The sequence below is a fragment of the Sciurus carolinensis genome, chromosome 2 (assembly GCF_902686445.1).
Source record: "Sciurus carolinensis chromosome 2, mSciCar1.2, whole genome shotgun sequence".
NCBI lineage: Eukaryota > Metazoa > Chordata > Mammalia > Rodentia > Sciuridae > Sciurus > Sciurus carolinensis.
Window position 1 is genome coordinate 126,669,384 of NC_062214.1, and position 25,074 is coordinate 126,694,457.

The 25,074-nt window shown below is 41.6% G+C and overlaps 3 protein-coding genes across 9 annotated transcripts; 1 reads left to right on the forward strand and 2 right to left on the reverse strand.

Moving 5' to 3' along the window:
* Nucleotides 1-95: 95 nt before the first annotated feature.
* Nedd8 (NEDD8 ubiquitin like modifier) lies at nucleotides 96-7,443 on the reverse strand. 2 transcript variants are annotated; one of them, XM_047537810.1, is made up of 4 exons: nucleotides 7,291-7,443; nucleotides 1,623-1,670; nucleotides 1,383-1,489; nucleotides 96-460 (listed from the first exon to the last, which is right to left on the reverse strand). In XM_047537810.1, exons 1-4 carry the CDS (start codon nucleotides 7,306-7,308, stop codon nucleotides 364-366), a joined length of 270 nt encoding a protein of 89 aa, XP_047393766.1. In that variant the 5' UTR covers nucleotides 7,309-7,443; the 3' UTR covers nucleotides 96-363. The 2 variants fall into 2 exon arrangements, with proteins under 2 accessions (XP_047393766.1, XP_047393767.1); XM_047537811.1 differs by having other exon boundaries at nucleotides 1,383-1,465; nucleotides 7,291-7,435.
* Nucleotides 7,444-7,696: 253 nt separating this feature from the next.
* On the forward strand, nucleotides 7,697-21,210 carry Gmpr2 (guanosine monophosphate reductase 2). 5 transcript variants are annotated; one of them, XM_047537785.1, is made up of 11 exons: nucleotides 7,702-7,886; nucleotides 8,141-8,348; nucleotides 8,485-8,604; nucleotides 17,851-17,934; nucleotides 18,106-18,279; nucleotides 19,144-19,225; nucleotides 19,314-19,420; nucleotides 19,598-19,640; nucleotides 20,219-20,378; nucleotides 20,579-20,738; nucleotides 20,935-21,202. In XM_047537785.1, exons 2-11 carry the CDS (start codon nucleotides 8,262-8,264, stop codon nucleotides 20,980-20,982), a joined length of 1,065 nt encoding a protein of 354 aa, XP_047393741.1. In that variant the 5' UTR covers nucleotides 7,702-7,886; nucleotides 8,141-8,261; the 3' UTR covers nucleotides 20,983-21,202. The 5 variants fall into 5 exon arrangements, with proteins under 5 accessions (XP_047393746.1, XP_047393741.1, XP_047393744.1 ...); XM_047537788.1 differs by having other exon boundaries at nucleotides 8,228-8,348; XM_047537790.1 differs by lacking the exon at nucleotides 17,851-17,934 and having other exon boundaries at nucleotides 7,697-7,886; nucleotides 20,935-21,210.
* On the reverse strand, nucleotides 19,454-24,507 carry Tinf2 (TERF1 interacting nuclear factor 2). Of its 2 annotated transcripts, none has more exons than XM_047537784.1 (9): nucleotides 24,011-24,506; nucleotides 23,769-23,873; nucleotides 23,558-23,659; nucleotides 23,363-23,470; nucleotides 23,177-23,273; nucleotides 22,342-22,792; nucleotides 22,185-22,252; nucleotides 21,984-22,075; nucleotides 19,454-19,616 (listed from the first exon to the last, which is right to left on the reverse strand). In XM_047537784.1, the coding sequence occupies exons 1-9, from the start codon at nucleotides 24,200-24,202 to the stop codon at nucleotides 19,587-19,589; spliced, it is 1,245 nt and encodes a 414-aa protein (XP_047393740.1). In that variant the 5' UTR covers nucleotides 24,203-24,506; the 3' UTR covers nucleotides 19,454-19,586. The 2 variants fall into 2 exon arrangements, with proteins under 2 accessions (XP_047393740.1, XP_047393739.1); XM_047537783.1 differs by having other exon boundaries at nucleotides 19,569-21,851; nucleotides 24,011-24,507.
* Nucleotides 24,508-25,074: the final 567 nt, after the last annotated feature.

Genomic DNA, 25,074 nt, shown 5'->3' on the forward strand with positions numbered 1-25,074 from the left:
CACAGCTCTTCCATGGTCCTGCTCCTTAAGCCTGGTGTAAATGGTTATCACTGGATCTGTTTTTATTTCAGTCACATTTGTGCAACAGAAAAAGATTACAGGAGGCCAGGAAATATTTTATTGACAACTAGGGACATAGCCATAAGAGAGGGAAGCACACAGGACTGCAAATTAAAACCCAATAGCCAGCAGGGGCCCTTTGGGCCAGGAACATTGCATCCTGGGGTCCTCACATTCTCCCACCACACACAAGACTGGGCATCCAGGGGAGGGGGGAGTGGCTCTGGTGTCCCAGAGAGTGAAGGATATATGATGCCTCATTATGAGCAACAGCGTAAGGAGGTGAACTGGAAGGAAGGTCTGTCACTGCCTGAGACTACCTCCTCCTCTCAGAGCCAACACCAGGTGGAGAACTGAACCACCTAGAATCTTGTAATCAGCTGCTGTCTTCTCATCATTCCTACAGAGGGGGGAAAAAAGCATTAGAAATACCATCTGGAATAGGGGTTTTCTCTTTTTCTCTTTGGGCCATGCTGGGGATCAAACCCAAGGCTTCAAGCATGCTAATCAAGTGTTTGACTGCTAAGTTACATCCTCAACATCCACAGTCTTAAAAGTGCTTTTTGTTTTTATACTGGGATTGAATCCGGGGGCACTATACCACTGAGCTACATCCTCAGGCCTTTTATTTTGAGACAGGGTCTCACTGAGTTGCTTAGGGCCTCATTGAATTGCTGAGGCTAATCTCAAATTTGTGATCCTCCTGCTGCAGCCTTCTGAGTTGCTAGGATTACAGGTGTGAGCCAGTATGCCCAACTAGAATAAGGATCCTTAATCTGGGTTTCATGGTTCTCTTTGGGAAGCCTGTGAACTTGGATGAGAAAAAAATTCAACCTTTATTTTTACTAACCTCTAACTATGATATTTCTTTTAATTTGGAAATAGGGGAAAAAAAGCACAAAAATTCACAGTAGCATCGGCAACGTAACTTGTTAACAACAGAAATTAGATATTTTCATATCATATTACAACTGTTTGCAGGTATCTTGAAAATATTTCAAAATTATAGCAGTTATTAGACCCACTAGTAGATCTTATTTATTACTAAAGAAGCACATATATTATTATACCATGTTTATTTTCATAGTTTGATAACTGTATTTCAATATAATTAGTTTCCTTTGTTATCCTACATATTTTATTCTATACTAAAAAAATACCCATATCCTGAGAAGTACTCTATAGGTTTTACCAAATTGCCAAATGGTTCAATGTACCAAAAAAAAAAAAAAGAGCAAGAAAGAGGCAGGCCTGATCCACCTTGAGCACTTGTCCCCTCTTCACATAACATCACTCTACCCTCACTCTCTCTCCAAACTCACATCTGTTTGCCACTGTAGATGAGCCGTTGCTGTTGTGGGGGTATTCCCTCTTTCTCCTCCACACGTTCCTTGATTCGCTCCACCTTTAGAGGGCAAGTAGTCAGAGGCTGCTTGAGGATAGAACCATGGAAATGGGAAAAACAAACGCTATGCAGACAGCATGACAGCAAATGGACCGAGTTCATAAGCCCACCCAAATAAAGACACAAGGCAAGGAGAAGGGTGTTGGGCATACATCACCTTGTCTGTGGGTTCAATGTCAATCTCAATTTCCTTTCCAGTTAGTGTCTGAAACAGGAAAATGTTTTATAAGTCCTACAGTTCAAAATATAATTTATCTTCTAGGTAAAACAGGCTGTCCTGTTCTCTAGGAATCTGCTGACTTCTGAGAGATGGACATTCTCAGCAAGTTTACTTTGGAGAATCAGAAGACTTTGACCATAACTGTAGTCATCAGTTTTAGGCTGTGGATGATTTTGGTAGGGCAAGATTCTATGAACCATTTGATTCTCCTATTCCTACAAGTCATCTTTCTCTGTTCACTCCACCATCCAAATCAGTAAAAATATTGTTTTGATTTTTATGGATGATACAGCAATGAGAGGTATTCTAAGAATTCCTTCAAGTCAGAGACTGCACCAGAATAAATACCAACACTAGATCTCAACTTTCAGATAATTCAAAGACTTCTCCAGGATACCAGAAAATCCTCTGACCAGTTTCTTTTTTCTTTCTTTTCTTTTCTCTCCTCTCCTCCCTCCCTTTTTTTTTTTTTTTTTTTTTTGTATGTGTGTGGTACTGGCAATTTAACCCAGGGGCAACTACCACTGAGCCACATCTCCCACCCTTTTTAATTTTGAAACTAAATTACATTTTTTGATACTGGGGATTGAATTCAAGGGTGCTTTACCAACAAGGTACATTCCCAGTCCTTCTTATTTTCATTTTGAGACAGGGTCTTGCTAAGTTGCTGAGGCTGGTCTCAAACTTGACCCTCCTGCCTCAGCCTCCCAAGTTCCTAGGATCATAGCCATGTGTCATGCATTTGGCTATGCAAAGACTCTTGAACTACACAATTACATTTGTAGGTAATCAACTTGGAGAAAAACTTGGGCATATATCCAGAGGCATACGAAAGGTTTACTGCAGTACCATTTGTGAAAGCATACCACTAGAAATAGCCTAATAATACCCGTTAATAAGAAAACTATCAGGGAAAGGGGAAGTACTAGGGATTGAAATGGAGCAAATTATGTTATATGCATTTACCAATGTGTCAAACCCCACCATTATGTATAATGATAATGCACTAATAAAAACATAAAAAATTAAATGATGGTACAGTTATACAATGATATATAACAAGGAATGATCTAAAGGATGTATAATTCTTTAAAGAATGTATAATTACATATCATTTTCATTTTCTATATGCAGACACATGTATATGCACAGAAAAAAGAATTAGAAATATACACAACACTTTTAATAGTGATTATTTTTGAAAAGGGGGGTGGGTTTGAGAGGGGGCTTTATCAAGGGTAACTCTTTTATCTCTGTTTAAATTTTTTATAAAAATATATTTTTATCACATAAATATTAGTAAATATTTGATTTACTAAAAAATTAAATAAAAAAGACTGTGTGGGAGGGGTACTAGGGATTGAACCCAGGGACACTATCACTAAGCTATATCCCTACCCCTTTTATTTATTTATTATTTTTCTGGTAATAGGGATTAAACCCAGAGGAACTTTATTACTGAGCCATACCACCAGTCCTTTTAATTTTTTATTTTGAGACATGCTCTTGCCAAATTGTTTAGGTCCTAAGTTGGTGAGGCTGGTCTCAAATTGGCAATCCTCCTGCCTCCAACTCCCAAGCCACTGGGATTCAAGGCATGCAGCACCACACCAAGAAACAATGAGACACAAGACAGAACAAACCAGTATACGAAGAAGTTCCATATTAAATACTATTGTCCAAATACAAGGGACAATGACAAAATGCTATGGTGAGTGAAAATTAATGATTGAAAAATTAATGATCAGTGTGAACCTGAATGAGGTAACATGCCCACAAGAATGGCTAAGGAATGAGATCAGTGAAAATTGGCAAGGGTACAAAGCAAGTGAAATGTTCAGATATTGCAGGTAGGAAGGCAATATAGTGCAACCCTTTGGAGAACTGTTTGGCAGTTTCTTTTTAAAGTTTTATATATCTATCACATGGTCTAGTAATTCTATTCCCAGGTATGTATCCAAAGGAAATGAAAATGCTTGTCCACAAAAAGACTTGTATAACAATGTTTATACAAGTCATTCACAAACAATAAAAAAATGAAATAAGAAAAACAAAAACAAAAACAGAAGTCTTACTCATAATAGCCAAAAACTGGAAACAACCCAAATTACTATCAACAGAAGAATGAATAAACAAACTATGATATAATTATCTAATGGAATACTATTCTGTATTTAAAAGAAAAAAATTATAGATACACATTACAACAGATATTATGCTGAAAGAATCTAGAGACAAGAATTATATATTGGCCAGGCATGGTGATGTACACCTGTAATCCCAGCTACTTGGGAGGATGGCAGGATTGAGAGTTCCAGTCTGGCCTGGGCAATATAGTGAAACCCTGTCTTGAAAAAAAAGAATTATATATTTTATCATTCTATTTATATGAAGCTCTAAAACAAGCAAAACTAAATTACAGAACTTCTGGGTTGGGGGAAGGGACGAAAATGTTTTAAAGCTTGTAGTCACATGGGTTTATATTATTATTAAAAATTCAATGAACTGAACCCTTAAAAACTGTACATTTTATTATGTTACAACAAAATGGATGAGAAATGAATGAGAAAACAGGTTCAGATAGTAAAGACAGCTGCCACAGTAATCTACAACAAGGGAATCAATGACAGTTCTGGGGTCAGGAAACAGTATGATGGAAAGAAGCTTAAAGAATACCTCTGTACACTATGGTTTTGTACACCATGTCTTGGTTTAGACTACACACTTTAAAGAAGGAATTGCAGTAGGAAAACAGAGGTTTCACAGAGAAGGACATAAGGCTTTTTTTTTTCTTGTAACTGAGGACTGAACCCAGGGGTACTCTACAACTGAGCTATATCCCCATCTCTTTTTAAAATTTTATTTTGAGATAGGGACTCATTAAGTTGCTGAGGATGGCCTCAATCTTGCAATCCTTCTGTCTTAGCCTCCCAGGTAGCTGGGAGTACAAGGTTTGGACCACCATACCCACCTAAGGATATACGTCAGTGAGACCCCAGACCAGCAGGAAAGTAATGTGGATGGGAAAGAAAAATAATGCAGAAATTGGTTTCATATGAAAAATGAGATGCTATAAAAAGGCAAACTAATGTTGGACTGTGTTGATTATCAGGGTTTTTGTCTCTGGCTAAAGATACAAAAGAGGAAATAAAAGGACTAACAAGGGTTAAAAACTGGTGAAGAACTACCAGAGGAGTTGAGTGATGGAAATGAGAGACAGCTAGTACAAAGAACTAAGGCACCGTAACTACTTGCCTCGGTCAAGAAAGCAGTGACCGGTTCAGAAAGGCAAGAGACGACTGAACGTACTCTCAGCTCCTTAAGAACAGCTTAGATCCTTAAAGAATTGTGTTCCAGATACCTGGTAAATCAAGGGCATCAACATATGAGATAGGTACTGGGAAGATGACTTATGATAGAAGAGGATGTGTTTAAAATTAGTGCCACAGAGATTAGGTTACAAGAGAAGACTTAAATAAGGAAGGATTTAATTGTAATGGATTACAGAAAGATATGGAAAGAGTCAGTTACACAGAAACAACAATTGAAAGATGTATAATTCACAAAGGAACCCTAATAAAAACTATCATTTACATAGTAATTAATAGCTAACTAATTGCTCTCCTGTGTTAAATATGTAAAGAATGAAGCAAACAAAAAAGAGATGCAGGACAGAGAGATCTGTTAGGAAATAGAAGGCAAAGTGTGGCAGGGAAGGAGACTGGAAATTTTAAATGACTGCAAAAATGGATTAAAAAAAAGACAAAGGGTTGGCTGTGGCTCAATGGTAGAGCACTTGCCGCACATGCATGTGGCCCTGGGTTTGATCCTCTGCACCACGTAAATAAAATAAAGGTATTCTGTCTATTACAACTAAAATTTATTTTAAAAAGGCAAAATCTAGAACATTGCTAATCAAAGTACAGTCCTCAGATAAGATGCAATCAACATCCCTATTAGCAAAGCAGACTCTCATACCTCATCCTAGGCCCACAGAATCATAATCAGCATTTTAGCAAGACTCCCAGCTTATTTGAATGCACTCTGAAGTTTGAGAAGTCCATTTGGAACATAGTATTTTTTAAACTGTAGGTATCAACCCACAAGTGGGTAATGAAACAAATTTAGAACTGAAACTATCAGAGGGTATCACACATAGTAAGTTGTTTGCGTTTATTTGTTTTTTCTTTCCTTTTTTTTTTTTTTTTTTTTTTCGGTACTGGGGATTTGAACCCAGGGCCTTGTGCTTGTGAGGCAAGCACTCAACCAACTGAGTTATATCCCCAGCCCTTTTTTTATTTTATTTTTTATTTATTTATTTATTTTGTTTGTGTTTAATATTAAAACTTCTTGGTGTGGACTGGAATTTTTTTTTTTTTTTTTTTTTTTGGTGCTGGGGATCGAACCCAGGGCTTTGTGCTTGCAAGGCAAGTACTCTATCAACTGAGCTGTCTCCCCAGCCCTGGAATTTTTTAAAAAGTTTAAAAAACATTTAACAAAAGAATAGGAATAACCTCTTCTTTGGACTAGGAGGACATGAAAAGCATGAGTATTCACCTGTAGTGTTTCTAAAAATCAACAGTGAAGCACATTAAGAAATACTATGAATAGTAACACGTGTATGTAATATACATATAAAATGAAAACAATCTTCACAAAACAATACCCTTACACAGCAGTATACCCTGATGTTTTCTTTTCTTTTTTAATAGTGCTTTTAACCCACAAAGTTGATTTCACAACTCTCTTTTAGATTTCTACTCAAAGTCTGAAAAACAATTATTTTCAACGTGCTCTTTGGTAAGAGATCATTTGGAAGGACTAGAAGAGAAACTTAAGAATGGCTATGACATATTGTAAACATGCTAATAAGCTGATGAAATAAAGACAGACTTACTTAGCTATAAAAAGGCAAACTAGTGTTGGACTGCGTTGATTATCAGGGTTTTTGTCTCTGGCTAAAGGTACAAAAGAGGAAATAAAAGGACTAACAAGGGTTAAAAACTGGTGAAGAACTACCAGAGAAGTTGAGTGATGGAAATGAGAGACAGCTAGTACGAAGAACTAAGGCACCGTAACTACTTGCCTCGGTCAAGAAAGCGGTGACCGGTTCAGAAAGGCAAGAGACGACTGAACGTACTCTCAGCTCCTTACGAACAGCTTAGATTCTACATCTCAGCAACTACCAGCAAAGGCCTATAGTCTAGCCTTTGGGAGACTCCCAGTTTTCCCAAGCTAATCTTTCAGCGCTGTGCTTGGAGACAGTCTATGTTAGGGGTTGCGAGAAGATAACCAGGGCATGAAGAATGGAGGGCAGAGCTTTCCCCAAGAATCCGGGGATAGGGGTGGCAAGCTGCTTCTAGGCCTTCTCTAGAGAGCGGGACTTCGAATGCGGCAAGACCCCAGGGTCGCCAGGCGGGGCCAGCCTCCAGCTCTCAAAGCCCACCGGGGTCCCCCTATTTCCCATCACCACTCGCGCTGAGCCCCGAGGCTGTCAGCACTCTCCAGGAGAAGGAAAGGCGTGGTTTTCCTTCCCCGCTTTTTCCGTAAGGCGCAGCGGCCAGCCCAGTACCACTGAGTCTGGCAAACGTGGAAATGCTCCCACCTTCACTTTAATTAGCATCTTCTTCCGAGATTGTAGCCGCAACCAGATAAATTGCTGCTTCTCCCGCTGCGGTCGCTTCTGTCGCTTCCCAGCACTCCGCTTGTGGGAGTCACTTCTGCTTCCGGGTCAGCCTCTGGCCACACCCCCCAACCTTTCCACAGGGTTCCCGAAAGGCTCACGAATGCTCGCGGGTTTCGTTTTAGTTGGGTTATAAATAAAATAACGCAGCCAGACTAGGTACAGCAGAAATGACGCCTTCCTAATTTTGAGAATCCCTAAGGAGTCAGAGTTAGTGGAAAGATGGGGCGGAACGAACTACTTCTCCCATCATGCGAGAAAGGAGCTCCGCTCTTTGCACCCTGGGAGTTGTAGTCTCCTGCCGCTAGCATCCAACGGCAACCTCAGTATGTGAACTCTGTTACCCAGAAGGCCTCGCACGGCCTCCCCCGAAGGTGGAATTCTTCGGTTAGTTGTTCTCACCCGCAGTTAGCGGAACCTGTTAGCGTGACCCGACAAGGCTCAGCTGGGCTGCATGAGGCTAGTTGCTAAGCAAGGGGAGCTTCGGTCAACTGCCACCTAGGCCAAGACAACAGGAAGTGAGTACCCCTGTGCCGGAAGTTGATTGATACCTCCTCATTCCTTCTCCCTAACTCAGTTTCTGACTCCTCTTTGCAGGGGTGGGGAAGGCAAAGTAGTTGGGTAAAGTGGACACTAGGTTCACCCACACCCCCTTCCCAGTTCTACCTAACAGTCTGTACTTAGGATGGAAGCATCGAGGCCAGGACGAGTGCTGGCGACTGGCTTCGGGGCCCACACCTTTTCCTATAACCTGACCTTCCACGGTTTCCAGGAGAGATGCAGCCTGTCCCAGCCCCATCAGGACATTAAGGCCCAAGGGAATATTGATTCAAATTCCTCCTGACTTCCTACCCTCCAGCACTCAGATTGGAGGCTATCCCCAGACCCCCGCCATGCCTCATATAGACAATGACGTGAAACTGGACTTCAAGGATGTACTATTGAGGCCAAAACGCAGCACCCTTAAGTCTCGAAGTGAGGTGAGCCAATTTTTCTACTTGCACTTTTTTGACCCTAAGCTCCTTGGTCAGAAGCAGGAGCAAGAAAATTGCAAGGTCCTTGTTCTAATGTGTTTTCGGAATGAATAAAATAAATGTTTTCTGTTCATCTGTGCAGGTGAATCTCACAAGATCCTTTTCATTTCGGAATTCAAAGCAGACGTACACTGGTGTCCCTATCATTGCTGCTAATATGGATACTGTGGGTACCTTTGAAATGGCCAAGGTTCTTTGTAAGGTAGGTGTCTAGTTGATTGAGCTGGCTAGAGGTGTTTGCATCCCTATCCTCATTCCCACTTAGTTCTGGCTAGGATGCTCCATTTAGTGTTTTCTCCAGTACTAAGACCCCTTTATCTGATTAGTTAAAAGGGCTATCTGAATTAGTAAGATTCAGAGTTAAATTTTGTCCCTATTTTTCCCTTTTTTTTTTTTTTTGGTACCAGGGATTGAACCCAGGGACACATTATCACTAAGCCAGCCTTTTTTGTTTTTCATTTTGAGACAAGGTCTCTCTAAATTGTTTAGGACCTTGCTAAATTACTGAGGCTGGAATCAAACTTGTAATCCTCCTGTCTCAGCCACCTGTTTCTGGGATTACAGGTGGGATTACAATGCACCTGGAAATTGTGCCCCATTTTTCTGATGTATGAACAAAACTTTTTTTTTTCTTGTCTAATAGTTTATACACCTTACCAACTTTCCCTACCACCCAGCTTATTCCCCCTTCAATCCCTTCAGACACACCATTATTCATAACACTCAGCATTGTTTTAGTTTAGAAACTAAATACAGTTTTAATTAAATTCCTAACTAGAATATTCCAGAAAGAAGCAGCTTATTATGTCTATTTTTTTTTTTTTTCTTTTCTTAAATCTTCCTTTTCTTTAAGTCCTAGGTTACTAGGAGTTTCTGGGATATTCCCCAAATGGAGTATTTTTTTTTTTTTTTTATTAAAATCTTTTTTTATTTTTACAGACACATTTTGATTCATTGTACACAAATGGGGTACAACTTTTCATTTCTATGGTTGTACACAATGTAGATTCACACCATTTTTGTAATCATACAAATATATAGGGTAATACTGTCTGTTTCATTCTACTGTCTTTCCATCCCCCACCCCCTCCCACCCCATTTTCCTCTACACCATCCAAAATTTCTTCATTCTTCTCTTCTCCCCTTTACACCCCCCCCCCCCATTATATACTGTCATGCACTTATCAGAGAAAACATTCGGCCATGGTTTTTTGGGCTTGGCCTATTTCACTTAGCATGATATTTTCCAACTTCATCCATTTAGCAGCAAATGCCCTAATTTTATTCTTCTTTATGGCTGAGTAATATTCCACTGTGTATATATACCACAGTTTCTTTATCCATTCATCAATTGAAGGGCATCTCAGTTGGTTCCACAATCTAGCTATTGTGAATTGAGTTGCTATGAACATTGATGTGGCTGCATCACTGTAGTATGCTGACCTTAAGTCCTTTGGGTATAAACTAAGGAGTGGGACTGCTGGGTCAAATGGTAGGTCCATTCCAAGCTTTCTGAGGAATCTTCATACCGCTTTCCAGAGTGTCTGCACCAATTTGCAATTCCACCAGCAATGTATGAGTCTGCCTTTTTCCCCACATCCATACCAACATTTATTATTGCTTGTGTTCTTGGTAATAGCCATTCTAATTGGAGTGAGATGAAATCTTAAGGTGGTTTTAATTTGCATTTCTCTAATTACTAGGGATGATGATCACTTTTTCATACATTTGTTGATCACCTGTATATCTTCTTCTGTGAAGTGTCTGCCCATTTCCTTAGCCCATTTATTGATTGGGTTCTTTGTATTTTGGTTGTAAAGTTTCTTAAGTTCTTTATAAACTTTGGAGATGAGTGCTCTGTCTGAAGTGTGTGTGGAAAAGATTTTCTCCCACTCTGTAGGCTTTCTCTTCACATTATTGATTGTTTCCTGTGCTGAGAAAAAACTTCTTAGTTTGAATCTATCCCACTTATTGATTCTTGCTTTTATTTTTTGTGCTATGGGGGTCTTGTTAAGGAATTCTTGTCCTAAGCAAATGTGAGGAGTTTCGGGCTTACTTTTTCTTCTATTTGGTGAAGGGTCTCAGGTCTAATTCCTAGATACTTGATCCATTTCAAGTTGAGTTTTGTACAGGGTGAAAGATAGGGGTTTAATTTCATTTTACTGCATATGGATTTCCAGTTTTCCAAGCACCATTTGTTGAACAGGCTATCTTTTCTCCATTGTAAGTGTTTGGCACCTATGTCTAGTATGAGGTTACTGTACTTATGTGGGTATGTCTCTGTGTCTTCTATCCTGTACCATTGATCTACCTGTCTATTTTGGTGCCAATACCATGCCATTTTTGTTACTGTTGCTCTATAGTAGAGTTTAAAGTCTGGTATTTGATACCCTGCATCACTCTTCCTGCCCAGGATTGCTTTGGCTATTTTGGGTCTTTTGTTCTTCCAGATGGATTTCATGATTGCTTTTTCTGTTTCTATGAGAAATGTCATAGGGATTTTAATTGGAATTGCGTTAAATCTGTATAGCACCTTTGGAAGTATGGCCATTTTGATAATATTAATTCTGCCTATCCAAGAACATGGGAGATCTTTCCATTTTCTAAGGTCTTCCTCAATTTCTTTCTTCAATGTTTTGTAGCTTTCATTGTAGAAATCTTTCACCTCTTTGGTTAGATTGATTCCCAAGTATTTTTTTTTTCCGAGGATATTGCAAATGGAGTTGTTTTTCTCATTTCCCTTTCAGATGTTTTATCACTTATGTAAAAAATGCTTTAGATTTATGTGTCTTGATTTTATAACCTGCTCTTTTTTTTTTTTTTTTTTTTTTTTTTGCAGTGCTGGGGATTGAACCCAGGGCCTTGTGCTTGCCAGGCAAGCACTCTACCAAATGAGTTATATCTCCAGCCCTAACCTGCTCTTTTGCTGAATTCATTTATTAGAAGTTTTCTGGGCTGGGGAGATAGCTCAGTTGGTAGAGTGCTTGCCTTGCATGCACAAGGCCCTGGGTTCGATCCCCAGCACCGCAAAAAAAAAAAAAAAAAAAAAAAAAAGAAGTTTTCTGGAGGAGTTTTTTGGATACTCTAGAGAATTATGTCATCAGCAAATAGTGACAGCTTGAGTTCCTCTTTTCCTATTCATATCCCTTTAATTTCTTTAGTCTGTCTAATTGCTCTGGCTAGTATTTCAAGGATGATGTTGAACAGAAGTGGTGAAAGAGGGCATCCCTGTCTTGTTCCAGTTTCTAAATGGAATGCTTTCAGTTTTTCTCCATTAAGAATGAGATGGGATTAGTATAAATAGCCTTTAGAATGTTGAGTTATGTTCCTACTATCCATATTTTTTCTAGTGTTTTGAGCATGAAGGGGTGTTGTATTTTGTCAAACGCTTTTTCTGCGTCAATTGAAATAACCATATGATTCTTATCCTTAAGTCTATTGACATGATGGATTACATTTATTGATTTATGGATGTTGAACCAACCTTGCATTCCCAGGATGAACCACACTTGATCGTGGTGCACTATCTTCTTAATATGTTTTTGGATACAGTTTGCCAGGATTTTGTTAAGGATCTTTGCATCTATATTCATCAAGGATATTGGTCTAAAATTTTCTTTCCTTGATGCGTCTTTGTCTGGTTTTGGTATGAGGGTGATATTAGCTTCATAGAATGAGTTTGATAGGGGTCCCTCCTTTTCTCTTTCCTGGAATACTTTGAGAAGTATTGGAATGAGTTCTTTGAAGGTCTTGTAGAACTGGGCTGAGAATTCATCTGGTCCTGGGCTTTTCTTGGTTGGTAGGCTTTTGATGGCTTCTTCTATTTCATTGCTTGATGTTGATCTATTTAAATTGTGTATGTACTCCTGGTTCAGTTTGGGAGGATCATATGTCTCTAGAAATTTGTTGATGTCTTTGGTATTTTCTATTTTGTTGGAATATAGATTTTCAAAGTAACTTCTCATTATGTATTTCAGTGGTGTCTGTCGTGATATTTCCTTTTTCATCACAAATTTTAGTAATCTCAGTTTTCTCTCTCCTCTTTGTTAGTGTGGCTAAGGGTTTGTCTATTTTGTTTACTTTTTCAAAGAACCAACTTTTCGTTTTGTCAATTTCTTGAATTGTTTCTTTTGTTTCAATTTCATTGATTTTGGCTCTGATTTTAATTATTTCTTGTCTTCTAGTACTTTTTGTGTTGTTCTGTTCTTCTTTTTCTAGGGCTTTGAGCTGTAATGTTAGGTCATTTAGTTGTTGACTTTTCTTCTCTTGAATGCGCTCCATGCAATGAATTTTTCCTCTTACTATTGCTTTCATAGTGTCCCAGAGATTTTGATATGTTGTATCATCATTCTCATTTACCTCTAAGAATTTTTTTATGTCCTCCCTGATGTTTTCTGTTATCCATGCTTCATTCAATAGCATATTATTTAGTCTCCAGGTGTTGGAGTAATTTGTTTTTTATTTTGTCATTGATTTCTCATTTCATTCCATTATGATCTAATAGAACATAAGGCAATATCTTTTTTTACATTTACTAAGGGCTGCTTTGTGGCATAACATATGGTCTGTTTTTGAGAAGGTTCCATGTGCTGCTGATAAGAAAGTGAATTCACTTGTTGATGGATGGAATATTTTATATATGTATGTTAAATTTAAGTTATTGATTGTGTTATTGAGTTTTATGGTTTCTTTGTTTAGTTTTTGTTTGGAAGATCTATCCAGTGGAACAGTGGTGTGTTAAAGTCACCCAGAATTATTGTGTTGTGGTCTGTTTGATTCCTGGAATTGAGAAGGATTTGTGTGATGTACATGGATGCACCATTGTTTGAGGCATAAACATTTACGATCATTATGTCTTCCCAATTTCTGGTTCCCTTAAGCAGTATGAAATGTCGTGCTTTATCCCTTCTGACTAACTTTGGCTTGAAGTCCACTTATCTGAAATAAGGATGGAAACCCCTGCTTTTTTACTGAGTCCGTGTGCGTGGTAGGTTTTTTCCCATCCTTTCACCTTTAGTCTGCGGATGTCTTTTTCTATGAGATGAGTCTCTTGAAGGCAGAATATTGTTGGGTCTTTCTTTTTAATCCATTCTGCCAGTCTATGTCTTTTGATTGATGAGTTTAGGCCATTAACGTTCAGGGATATGATTTATATTCCCAGTCATTTGTGCTTATTTTTGGTTTTTAACTTGACTTTGTTTCTCCTTTGAATGGTTTTTCCTTTAAGGTAGTTCCTCCCTTTGCTGACCTTTACATTGTTGTTTTTCATTTCCTCCTCATGGAATATTTCTTGAGAATATTCTGTAGTGCAGGCTTTCTATTTGTAAATTCTTTTAATTTTTGTTTTTCATGGAAGGATTTTATTTCATCTTCAAATTTGAAGGTTAGTTTTGCTGGGTATAGGATTCTTGGTTGGCAACCATGTTCTTTCAGAGCTTGAAATATGTTGTTCCAGGCCCTTCTAGCTTTTAGAGTCTGGGCTGAGAAATCTGCTGATATCTGTATTGGTTTCCCCCTATATGTAATCTGATGCTTTTCTCTCACAGCCTTCAAAATCCTATCTTTATTTTGTATCTCAGGCATTTTTATTATAATGTGCCTTGGTGTGGATCTGCTCTGATTTTGTCCATTTGTTGTTCTGTAAGCCTCTTGTATTTGATTTTTCATTTCATTTTTCAGGCTTGGGAAATTTTCTATTATTTCATTGAATAGGTTGTTCATTCCTTTGGTTTGTATCTCTGTGCCTTCCTCAATCCCAATAATTCTTCAATTTGGTCCTTTCATGATGTCCCATAGTTCTTGGAGATTCTGTTCATGATTTCTTACCATCTTCTCTGTTTGGGCAACTTTATTTTCAAGATTAAATATTTTGTCTTCATTGTCTGAGGTTCTGCCTTCCAATTGGTCTATTCTGTTGCTGATGCTTTCCATTGAGTTTTTTATTTGGTCTATTGTTTCCTTCATTTCAAGGATTTCTGGTTTTTTTGTTTTTGTTTTTGTTTTTGAGAATCTGTCTCTTTGTTGAAATGATCTTTTGCTTCCTGCAGTTACTCTTTCAACTGCTTATTGGTATGATCATTCATTGCCTGCATTTGCTCTCTTATCTCATCCTTTGCTTCACAAATCATTTTAATTATGTATAATCTGAAGTCCTCTTCTGACATTTCTTCTACCATATTGTCACTGGATTCTATTAATATGGAATCTAGGTTTGTTTGGATCATTTTCTTCTCTTGTTTTTTCATGTTGTTCATGTATCTTTCCCACTAGCAGTGCAGATCTGGGGTATTGCAGTGTTCCCCCCTATAGGCTTATAGTGATCCTATAGGTTTCCAAAACTTTTCTTTAAGGGGGAGATCAATATTAGCAGTGACCAGTTCAGATAGTATGCAACCTGAAACCAAAAAGCCTATGAGGACGTTAACAATATTGTCATAATAAATAGAATGAGTTCAATTATTATCTTCAGTATAACAAACAGATTTGCTATAAGGTCTGCAGTTTCTAATGGAGGACAAAGAGGATGCAGAGGGATGTAGGATGTACCTGTTAATGGGATAAGAAAAGAATATATAGAAGTTCTAGATCATAGAAGGGTGAGAGTGTAATCAAAGGAAGTTGGTTGTTAGCATGCAAAAAGGGAGAAAGAGACTCTGAGGGAACAGATAAACAAAGCGAGAAAAGTAAAGAAACAAAAACTTAAAATTTTTCAATAAGGAAAAAAAAAATCCACACTAAAACAGTCATATAGTATTCAAACCTCCCAGTCTTCAGTAGCCTGATGTATATGAGAGGTACCTGACAATGAGCTTCAAGTGTCCAGCAGCAATCTCAGGATGGGATTTGCCCCACCTAAAGATGGGAGATACTGCTTCCAGGATTATCCAAGATGGCCACTCTGGCTTCCAAATGTGGTTGGCAAATGGGGAGCTGTGGCTGGGAGTGTGGGCGTGGTCAGCTGGAGATCCTGGAGTCGGGTGAGGTTGGTCGGGCAGGGGTCCTGGAGGTGGGGTATTGTGGGTCTGGTTGTGGGATCCTGGAGGCGGGGTGCAATCAGTCAGGCTGGGGGTCCTGGTGCTAGGGTGCAGTCAGTCTGGGGGTCCTGGTGGCAGGAAGCAGTCAGTTGATGTGAGGGCCCTGGAGGCAGGGAGTGATCAGTCGGGCTGAGGGGTCCTGGAGACGGGACTCAGTCAGTCAGGCCAGGGGTCCTACAAGTCCTGGCTGTTGTCTCAAAATGGCGGCAGCCACGTGTAACCAAACCTGCAGGTACCATGACAGTGAACTTCCAGGCAACAGCAGGCATCTGGTGCTCCACTGACTGCTGTCAGACAATTGGGAAGTAAACCTTGGGCAGTGGGTGATGGGTAGGTGAAAGGCAGGCGATGGACAGGCAAAAGGCGCCAGGCAAATGGCAGATGATAGGCGCCAGACAGTGAGCAATCTGTACTCAAAAAGTAGTTGATATGCTGGCAGACTGCAGGTGATTGCAGTAGACAAATGGGGTAAACAGCAGGGGATCGATAAGCTGCAAAAACTGTTTCACCAAGAAACAGATATCCTCTGCTTGAAACCCGAGTTATGGAGCGACAAGGAACGCAGCCTCTCTCTAGTCCGTCATCTTCGCATATTGTTTTCTTATATGCAGGTTGTTCACTTCAAAAATGGAAGACACCGCTCCTGTCAGTAATGTTACCTGCCTCTGTACTTGTTAGCTGAGATGGTAGTTACCTAGGCACTCTGAGAACATAAGAACTCTACTTGTCAATCCATGTTACCATAGTTGATGGATTTTGTTGCTGTTTGTGGCTCTCTATTAAGACTTTAGGAATCCATATCCATTTTTAACTACTGTGTCTTTGTGGAATGCCTTTTGCTATTTCTCTGAGGTTGATAGTTATGCAGTTTCATTACTTTATTTCTGTTTCCTTACTAACTTAACTGCTTAGGAATCCTGCTGTTGCCCATAGTCTGCTTGCCCTGACCAGTAAATTTGGGGAATGGTAAATTTGACTGGAAATTTAACGAGCATGCTGTAATACATGAACCTTATTGGGAAATGTCTTAATACTCTATATTGAGACTGGTTTTTCAGTATTATGGATGGGTACTAAAGAAATCAGATTTGGGCTGGGGAGATAGCTCAGTCGGTACAGTTTTTGCCTTGCAAGCATGAGGCCCTGGGTTCAATCTCTGGCATTGCCAAAAAAAGAAAAAAAATCAGATTTTAGAGACAGAGCCAAGTGTCCTACTAATTATAAAAAGGTTGCATACAAACATCTTTTCCTAGGTTTGGTATATATTAGATGTTTTCATGCCACACTATGCCAGTGCACCTCCAAGACATGTTGACCTCCTAGAGCAGCTTTTATTAACATATTGAAAGTGTTACTGAGAAGGCAGAATTTAATACCAACTTTTAGCTAGACAGTATTGATGATGATCTCTGAATTAAGTATAGCACGTTCTGCTACTGGCTGGTATATCACTTCCTTGCATTTCTTGTCCATTGCAAGATTTGTGCTCTCATGTCTGTTTGCATGTGTGCACTTTTAAAGCACAAACACTGTTTACAGTGGCTTTGTTTTGTTTTTCCTAGTACCTGGGATGAACCCAAGGATCATGCTCTACTACTGAAGTACATGCCCAGCCCTTTTAAAATTTTTATTTTGAGACAGGGTTTCACCAAGTTGCCTAGGCTGACCTTGCACTTGTGGTCCTCCTGCCTCAGCCTCTCTAAGTAGCTGGAATTACAGGCATGAGCCTGGCCACAGTGGCTTTTGAATGCCTTTCTCAAAGTATTGGGATATTATCTGTAATTTGTTGAGCTAGAGAATATGAATGTGATGAGTCATTATGTCTTACAACTTGGTTGACTCAAACAGACTTTTCATATCTATGTCCCCATTAAAAATATTTGTCCTTACTCTTGTAGAAATAAAGGATGGGATGGCACCTTAACAGCTCCACTAACCTTAAGACCTTACCTTTTGTGGGCATCTGGACTCACTGCTGAATTATTGCTGGCAAGTGAATGAGACGATCTAAAGACAGACTTAGTGCTAGATTACTTAGGAGGAGGATCTGAGTAAGTGCAGACCATTACTGGCTCCATCTAGCCTCTTCATGGTTCCTGCATGTCTACTTGTCCCCCTGCACTAAGAGCTTGTCCTTCTCACCCTTTAGGTCAGAAGCAATGTTTGTGCTGGCTGGTGAAATCCAGATGACTCAATACTTTAGTGGGAATACTAGTTCATGTTAAAAAAGCTCTATTGGGGTTTGTAGGAATAGTAATGGTTGAACTCAAATCCCAGCTCAGCCAAGAACTTCTTTAACTTGTTTTCCTTCCAAACTCCAATTGTTTCTCTCTCTCAGGAGAGTGTAAAGATCCATTTCTAGAGAAAGAGATCCTGATAATATTTTATTTTTGAATGCTCTTTCTTCTTCCTAGTTCTCCCTCTTCACTGCTGTCCATAAACATTATAGCCTTCATCAGTGGCAAGAGTTTGCGGACCAGAATCCTGATTGTCTTGAGGTAACATTGGGCCTGTCTTGCTCCCTTCCTTGTCCATTTTCCAGGGAACCATTTTTGACTGCCTGAGAACCAACCCTCACCCTTAGCCCCTTTGGTCACTAGATCATCTCTGATACAATGCCACAGGCAGGTCTAATGCTTCTCATATCAGTGACCCTTTTTCTTCTACAGTATCTGGCTGCCAGCTCAGGGACAGGCTCTTCTGACTCTGAGCAACTGGAACAGATCCTGGAAGCTATTCCCCAGGTGAAATATATATGCCTAGATGTGGCAAATGGCTACTCTGAACACTTTGTTGAATTTGTAAAGGATGTACGGAAGCGCTTCCCTCGACACACCATCATGGTATGTTTTTATTATCCTGTAGTTGGTACCTTCCTCTCTTCTTCCACTTTTTCCTAACACTTTATTTTGTTACATCAGTTCATTTTTCTGTTATATTATGCTATTCCTAGTCCACATACATTACTGGGTGATTATACCATGATTCCAAGCCTAAAATGTTTATTGTCAGTGCAGTATCTCTGACCCTTGATTTAGTCTTTGTAAATCCAGAGTCACTGATATCACTCACAAAACCATGATGGAACATATAAGCATTGTACATACTTGTGGTACAAATACATCTGCCCACTGAAATGAACAATCACATAAAATGCATCACATGAAATAATGTTTAATTTTTTCACAAGCTAGGGGGAGGTGACAAAAACTCATTTTTTTCACAGCATTAAAGGTCTCTGCTGTCCATCAAAAGCAAATATTAAGCCTACACTACCATGTCTTCCCCTTTCCCTGAAGCCAGAGTTTCTATGAAAGAATAGGGTATGTTGGAGAAAAATCTATTAAGTCAGATCTGAGTTTGGTCTAGTAGTTTCTTTTGCTTCATTAAACGCTCCTCCCCTGTGGGTTATACCACCTTGCTGCCTGAGATATTAAAGTGCATCCTGAACCTTGGCTTTGCTGTCATTTCAGTGGTGACACTGGATTCTGCTCATTGCTCCCTATCTAGCTAGCTTGGTGTGGGAATCAGGGTCCTTTGAAGTAGCTAGTGTAGAAGGCCTCAGAGGTTCCAGTATAGGGGATCTAGGTATCCCTTCTTTGTAACAATGCTGGAAGGTCATAGTCCAGGCATGCCATCTAAGAGCAAATAAGCTTGTGTCCATTTCTGACCTTAAGGATGCTCTTATTTTTATTGCTCTGTCTCAGGCAGGGAATGTGGTAACAGGAGAGATGGTGGAAGAGTTGATCCTCTCTGGAGCTGATATCATCAAAGTGGGAATTGGTCCAGGTAAGCTGGTTCATTGAGGCCATTAGCTACCCCTTCAGTGGTAAACTCATGGAGTACTTCACTCTCACCCTTGGCATGTTCTTCCTAGGCTCTGTGTGTACAACTCGGAAGAAAACTGGAGTGGGGTATCCACAGCTCAGTGCAGTGATGGAGTGTGCAGATGCTGCTCATGGCCTCAAAGGCCACATCATTTCAGTAAGGCTCAATGTCTTAGGGTATGAGGCTGCCAACAGATTTTCTGCAGGGTTTGGAGGCTCTGGTAGAGATGGGTCAGGACTCTGAGTGCCTTTCAGTTTTGAAGTAGACTGTTGTGACATTGCTGAGAACTTGGAAAATCCGTGCTGTCTCCTCACTGTGCTCTTTATTTTACAGGATGGAGGTTGCAGCTGTCCTGGGGATGTGGCCAAAGCTTTTGGTAAGGAGTTTGGGAGGGCACAGAAGGATGATCCTGTAGAGGAGGCTGTATCACCTCTCAGGATCTAGGGTCAGGGTAGGAGAAACTCAAGAAGCCATTCAAACTCTCATAATATGAAGCAGTGACCCTGAAGCCTGTGGTGTCCCTGGGGCAAGATAGCAGGGGAAATCCTGAACCCCACTGACCCTGAAGAATGGGATTATAAATGTGCATTTTCAGTTTCCCAGGGGATACTTATTCACATTAAATTGAGAGACTGCTGTTCTTGGAACATACAATGTTTTACTCAGATGGGAGCAACAAAACAAAATATTCAGAAGACAATGAAAGCAGAAGGAAAGAGCAGAAGTTGGGCAGGGAATCACAAAGGTTTTTTTAAAAGTCGTGAGGAAATCAGGCCCACAGAGGAGTAAACCAGGTCAAAGCAGGTCTTTGTGGATTGTGGGTCAGAGAGAACAATGCGGAAGATGCTGGAGACACTGTCAGGACTGAGAATTCGGCAGGAGTTGCTTTTGAAGGGGAAGTATTTGGGCATCTGGGCCAGAAGCATCTCTTTCCTACCTCCTTGATTTTGGCAGGGGCAGGGGCTGACTTTGTGATGCTGGGTGGCATGCTGGCTGGGCACAGTGAGTCAGGTGGTGAGCTCATCGAGAGGGATGGCAAGAAGTACAAACTCTTCTATGGAATGAGTTCTGAAATGGCCATGAAGAAGTATGCTGGTGGTGTGGCGGAATATAGGTATGTGTGGAGGACCAGCCCCTGAGGGTTCTTGAAGAATGTGACTGTACAGTATGGTGACAGAGCTCATGGCTGCTGGGAAATGGATGATATAATTCTCAGGAGAAAAATGGTGACATGGGGTTAAATGTTAGAGACAGAAGAGTCATTGGGCTTAAGGAATCTAGAATGAAAAGGTAATTTTTCCCCCCTATTTCAAGGGCCTCAGAGGGAAAGACAGTGGAAGTCCCCTTTAAAGGGGATGTGGAACATACCATCCGTGACATCCTAGGAGGGATCCGATCTACATGCACCTATGTGGGAGCAGCTAAGCTAAAGGAGTTGAGCCGGAGAACTACCTTCATCCGAGTCACCCAGCAGGTGAATCCAATCTTCAGTGATACACGCTAGACCCGAGTAGTTCTGCCCTCTTAAGGCACCAGTACTTCACCACAGGGTCTCCCACATGGACTACTCACCCATTCTAGCTACTGTGGCTGTGCATTTGCCAGTTCCTATCGCCTCCCTCCTGAGGGCTCCTGTAATAACGCTATACTTCTCTGTTTGTACATACAAGATGCCCAGAGCACTCACTGGGAAGGAAGTGAGGAAGAATACAGTCTGAAAATGAAGTAAGATAATCGAATGGGTATCTGGGGACCCAGCATCCTGAAGATTAAAAGATACTGATTGATTCAGAAATGTTTTACATGGCGTTGATCTGGAAGAGGCAGGCTTTTGGAATTATGTCTTATCAGCTTCATTAAATGAGATCTTCAAATATCTAAAAAGCTCAGAAGTGTTTATATATTTGAGATAACTCAATAAAAAGAGGTCTCACTGACTGTAAAGAGATGCTGGGGCTTCTGCACAAGACTGGAATCTGGGTGCTGCTCCAAAGTAGGGAGGTAGGGTTAGCAGTGACCCAATGGGACCAAGGACAATAAGCATTATTCCCATGAAGTATTTCCATTCTAGTGCCACAATCCCCAGATAACTTGGCAGCATGAGAGATTATAAAGTATATTCTAGCATTAGGACATGTATTTTCAGAACAATAAAAAGACATTTCTAGGCTCTCAAATTCTGGGCACATCTGAATAACACTTTCCAAGGGAAGTAAAAAGGCAAGGGGATTCTTCCAGCTGTGGAGAAGCTGGTTCTGTTTCTAAGAAATTACCTCCACTGACCTACAGAAGTCCTTCCTCACATCAAGACAGTGTTGTAACAAATCCAAGGTTTAATTATCAAGCATCACAAAGTTTTAGCAATGTAGTCAGACAATCCAAGCCTGGTCTTCCACTTCATTCCCACTAAACTGCCTATAGAACTGAGGAGGAAGAAGGCATTCCAGTACTATCATAGGGGTCTAGAGCTATCTAGGTGGTCACAGGAAGGGGCAGGCACCATACTGGGGCCAGAAGTGGGGAGGTATTCACAGAAGGTGGGGATCAGGGTGTCAAACTTTGTCTTCTGATAGTTTTCCAGAGACTCCTGTAGAGAAGGGAGCAGGGAGATCCTATTGTTGGAAACCATCCCCCTAGTCCTCCCTATCCTGAAGCATGTGGATTTCTCAGGCTTGTTCTGCCCATCCTTTTCCCCAGCTTTCTGTTCCTTACTACTCACCTTTCCTTCCCTCTGGCTATTTTCTTCCTCATCAGAGTCCAAAACCAAGTCTCCTATGGTAATGACGGAGCTGCACAGAGATGGAGAACACACTGGAGGAAGGAAACCAGAATCAAAATACTCCTTCTAGGTGAACAAAGTCTCTGAAAAGTCCCCAAGAAAATAGGCTGTCTGAGCCAATCCTGACTCAAGGCTACCTACCTGGATTCTTGGCCCTAGGAGGCGATAATGATAGTCTCAGGGGATCTACATAGCAATCCAAGCAATTCCTGAGGTGGAAGCAAGCAAAGGATAGTGTGAAAGGAAAGCAAGCAAAGAATGTGCTACTATTAGGAAGAAGCAACTCTTTACCACTCACTCTTTTTGCTCTGAGGCAGACAAGTCAGCAGGGTGCTCCTTTAGAGCCCTTTCCCCCAGAATCTGAGATGGACTCTTAGACTTCCCAGTGATGGCTGTTCTTGTGCCCACAGCATCTGATGTGTCTTCTGTGTGAATTCCATGCTCTTCTCTGCTCTCAGGTTTAGATATGACCTGGGCTGGTGTGCCCAAATTCCTGAAGGGGAACAACATGACCATGGGGCGCTCCTTATGGCCTCCCCTTGCAGATGTCCATCGGGACCGGATTTTTCGTCGACCCAGAGGGGCCAGATTGAAGTGGTGGCCAGCCAAAGGTTCTGGGTGCTTCCTTGAAGCTGGTCTCTGAAGGTCAAGCTTGGCTTTTGGTGGACTATGGAGTGCTAGTGCTGGCTGCAGAGGAGGATTTTGTTCTATGAGGTCTGTCAGGTTCACTGAATCAGAAACAGAGCACTCTGAAAAAGAAAACGAGGCTCCTTATTAAAGAAAATAGGTAGCTGGGTATAGTGGCACACACCTGTAATCCCAGTAACTTGGGAGGGTGAGGCAGGAAGACCACAAGTTCAAGGTGAGCCTCAGCAATTTGGTGATGCCCTAAGCAACTTAGTGAAATCCTGTCTCAAAATTTAAAAAAGGGCTGGAGATGTGGTTCAGTGGTTAAGCAACCCTGGGTTCACTCCCAGTACCAAAAAAAAAAAAAAAGAATAGGTAGTAACAGATTAATTCAGTCAGGTGTCTTATGCTTCAGGCCCACCTAACGTTCCAGTTGACTGACTCAAAAGGTGTCATGCTAGACACTACATCCACAAATTGCTAGTTATCCCAAGTGGTCCTAGTACCTGGAAGTGGCCACCCCATGTCCACACCATATTGACTCAAGGCAACAGAAGAGGTGATAGAAACTCCAGGCTGAATCCAACTCAGCACATCCTGAAGCTGTGGGCAGGAAAAGAGGCATAAAAACCAGTCCTGATACAACCACCCCACCTCACACTCTGCCCTTTAATGTTTTGCTTCAACAAAACCTGCTGTGTCTGTACGGTAGGCAGTGCTTTTTCCAGCTGACACATGTATTCAAAAAACAGCTTTTCCATGGCATCCAGAAAGGGTTCCCCATACTCTTGTTTAAGTTCCTACAGTGGAGAAAGACAAGCAGGTCAGAAAAGCATTAGAGAAAATAGAAACCACCACCAAACAGCCTCCAAAATACTCAGTCTCACCTGCAGCTTTGAAGCCAAATCTACAGAGGCCTCTGACAGTTGCTTCACCTGCTGGCAAAAAGTCTCCTGTGCCTCCAAAATCTTCCTCAGATCCTGCTTTGTCTGTTGATATGAAAGGCAGAGAAGTTGGGGTCAACAGGATCCAGTCGCAGGGGCAACTTTGTTAACCGAGTGCAACTGGAGTTAGGGCTTGTCCAAAGGATTTACTCACGGCTTTAGGGTCCCGCACCACAGGTCCAGACTCAGGGAAGTGGTGATTCAGGGCATTCAAGACCTGGGCCCAAGGCCGGCCCTGCAGAATCAGCTCCACCACCACCTGCACGACAGTGAGCTCAGAATCCCGACTCGGGGCAAACTACCCTTTTCCAACTGGTCTTACCCCGTTCCCCCAACCTTAGGCCCTCCTCAGGCTTCGCATTTCCGCCCCTTTCCAGATCCTACTCGCTCCAATACCTTGGCTTTTAGGCCCATACACAGGCGTTCATGGTGCCGGTAGCGAACCAAGCCCGGGGCAGCAGCGCGCAGGGATCGCAAAAACTCTAGTACTCTCGGAAAGTGCTCCACGCTGCGTCGGCGCAAGACTTGCCAGCTGGCTGCCGCAGCAAAGCGCAAAGTGGCGGGACCGGCCCCCGGAGGCGTGGTCATGGCCAGCGTCTCCGCCCCAGGGCGGTTCCTTCAGGCTTCTTCCACCTAAGAGAGGCTACCCGACCCTTCCTAAGGGCGGGGTTTCCGGAGGCCCTCAATGATTCGGCTCTTTCGTGGTGCGCCGGATACGTTGCGATCTGACTCAATTCTCTTCTATAGGCTGCCAGAACTCTGGGGGCTTCTCCTAGCTCGGGATGGAGCCTGAATGGAGGAGCAGGGTGTCTCCATTGGTACCAGGATCACTCAGCTTTAAACGCCACTGCAGCCTGCAACTCGAAGGTACCTCACTTCCGGCTCTGAGACTAGTTTCCCTTGCCCCGGAAAATGGTGGTAAAAGAGAACCAATGAGCGGCCAGGCAGAGGGAAGTGTGACGGCGCGTCATAAGACCACGCCCCCAAGGTCCCGCCCCCTCTAAGGTCCCGCCCCCTGGGCTGCCTGGTGCCTCACTTGTCTGCTGAGGCAGCTGTGACCACCCCTCGGAGTCTTCTAATCTGGTTTTCATCGCGGAACCTACTGAGAAGTCGTGTCACTTTTTGAGGCCTGACTTCCTAATCTGTAAACGGAGATCATGCTGTCTCATCTGCCCATCGTTTTCATTCATTGAAATGACAGGTCCTTAAATCGCAGTCCCCAGCCAGCGCCTGCCATACCTTCCACGGCGACAAGCTGCTTTCAGTAAGAATTTAGCCAAACAGAAGAGGGCGCTGGCCTTTAAAAAATAAAATATGAACTGGGCGCGGTGGAGCTCTTCTGTAATCCCGCGACTCTATGAGGCTGCACAGGAGAATCGCAAAATCGTGGCCAGCTTCGGCAATTTAGAGAGACCCTGTCTCAAAATAAAAGATAAAAGGGGATAGGAACGTGGCTCAGT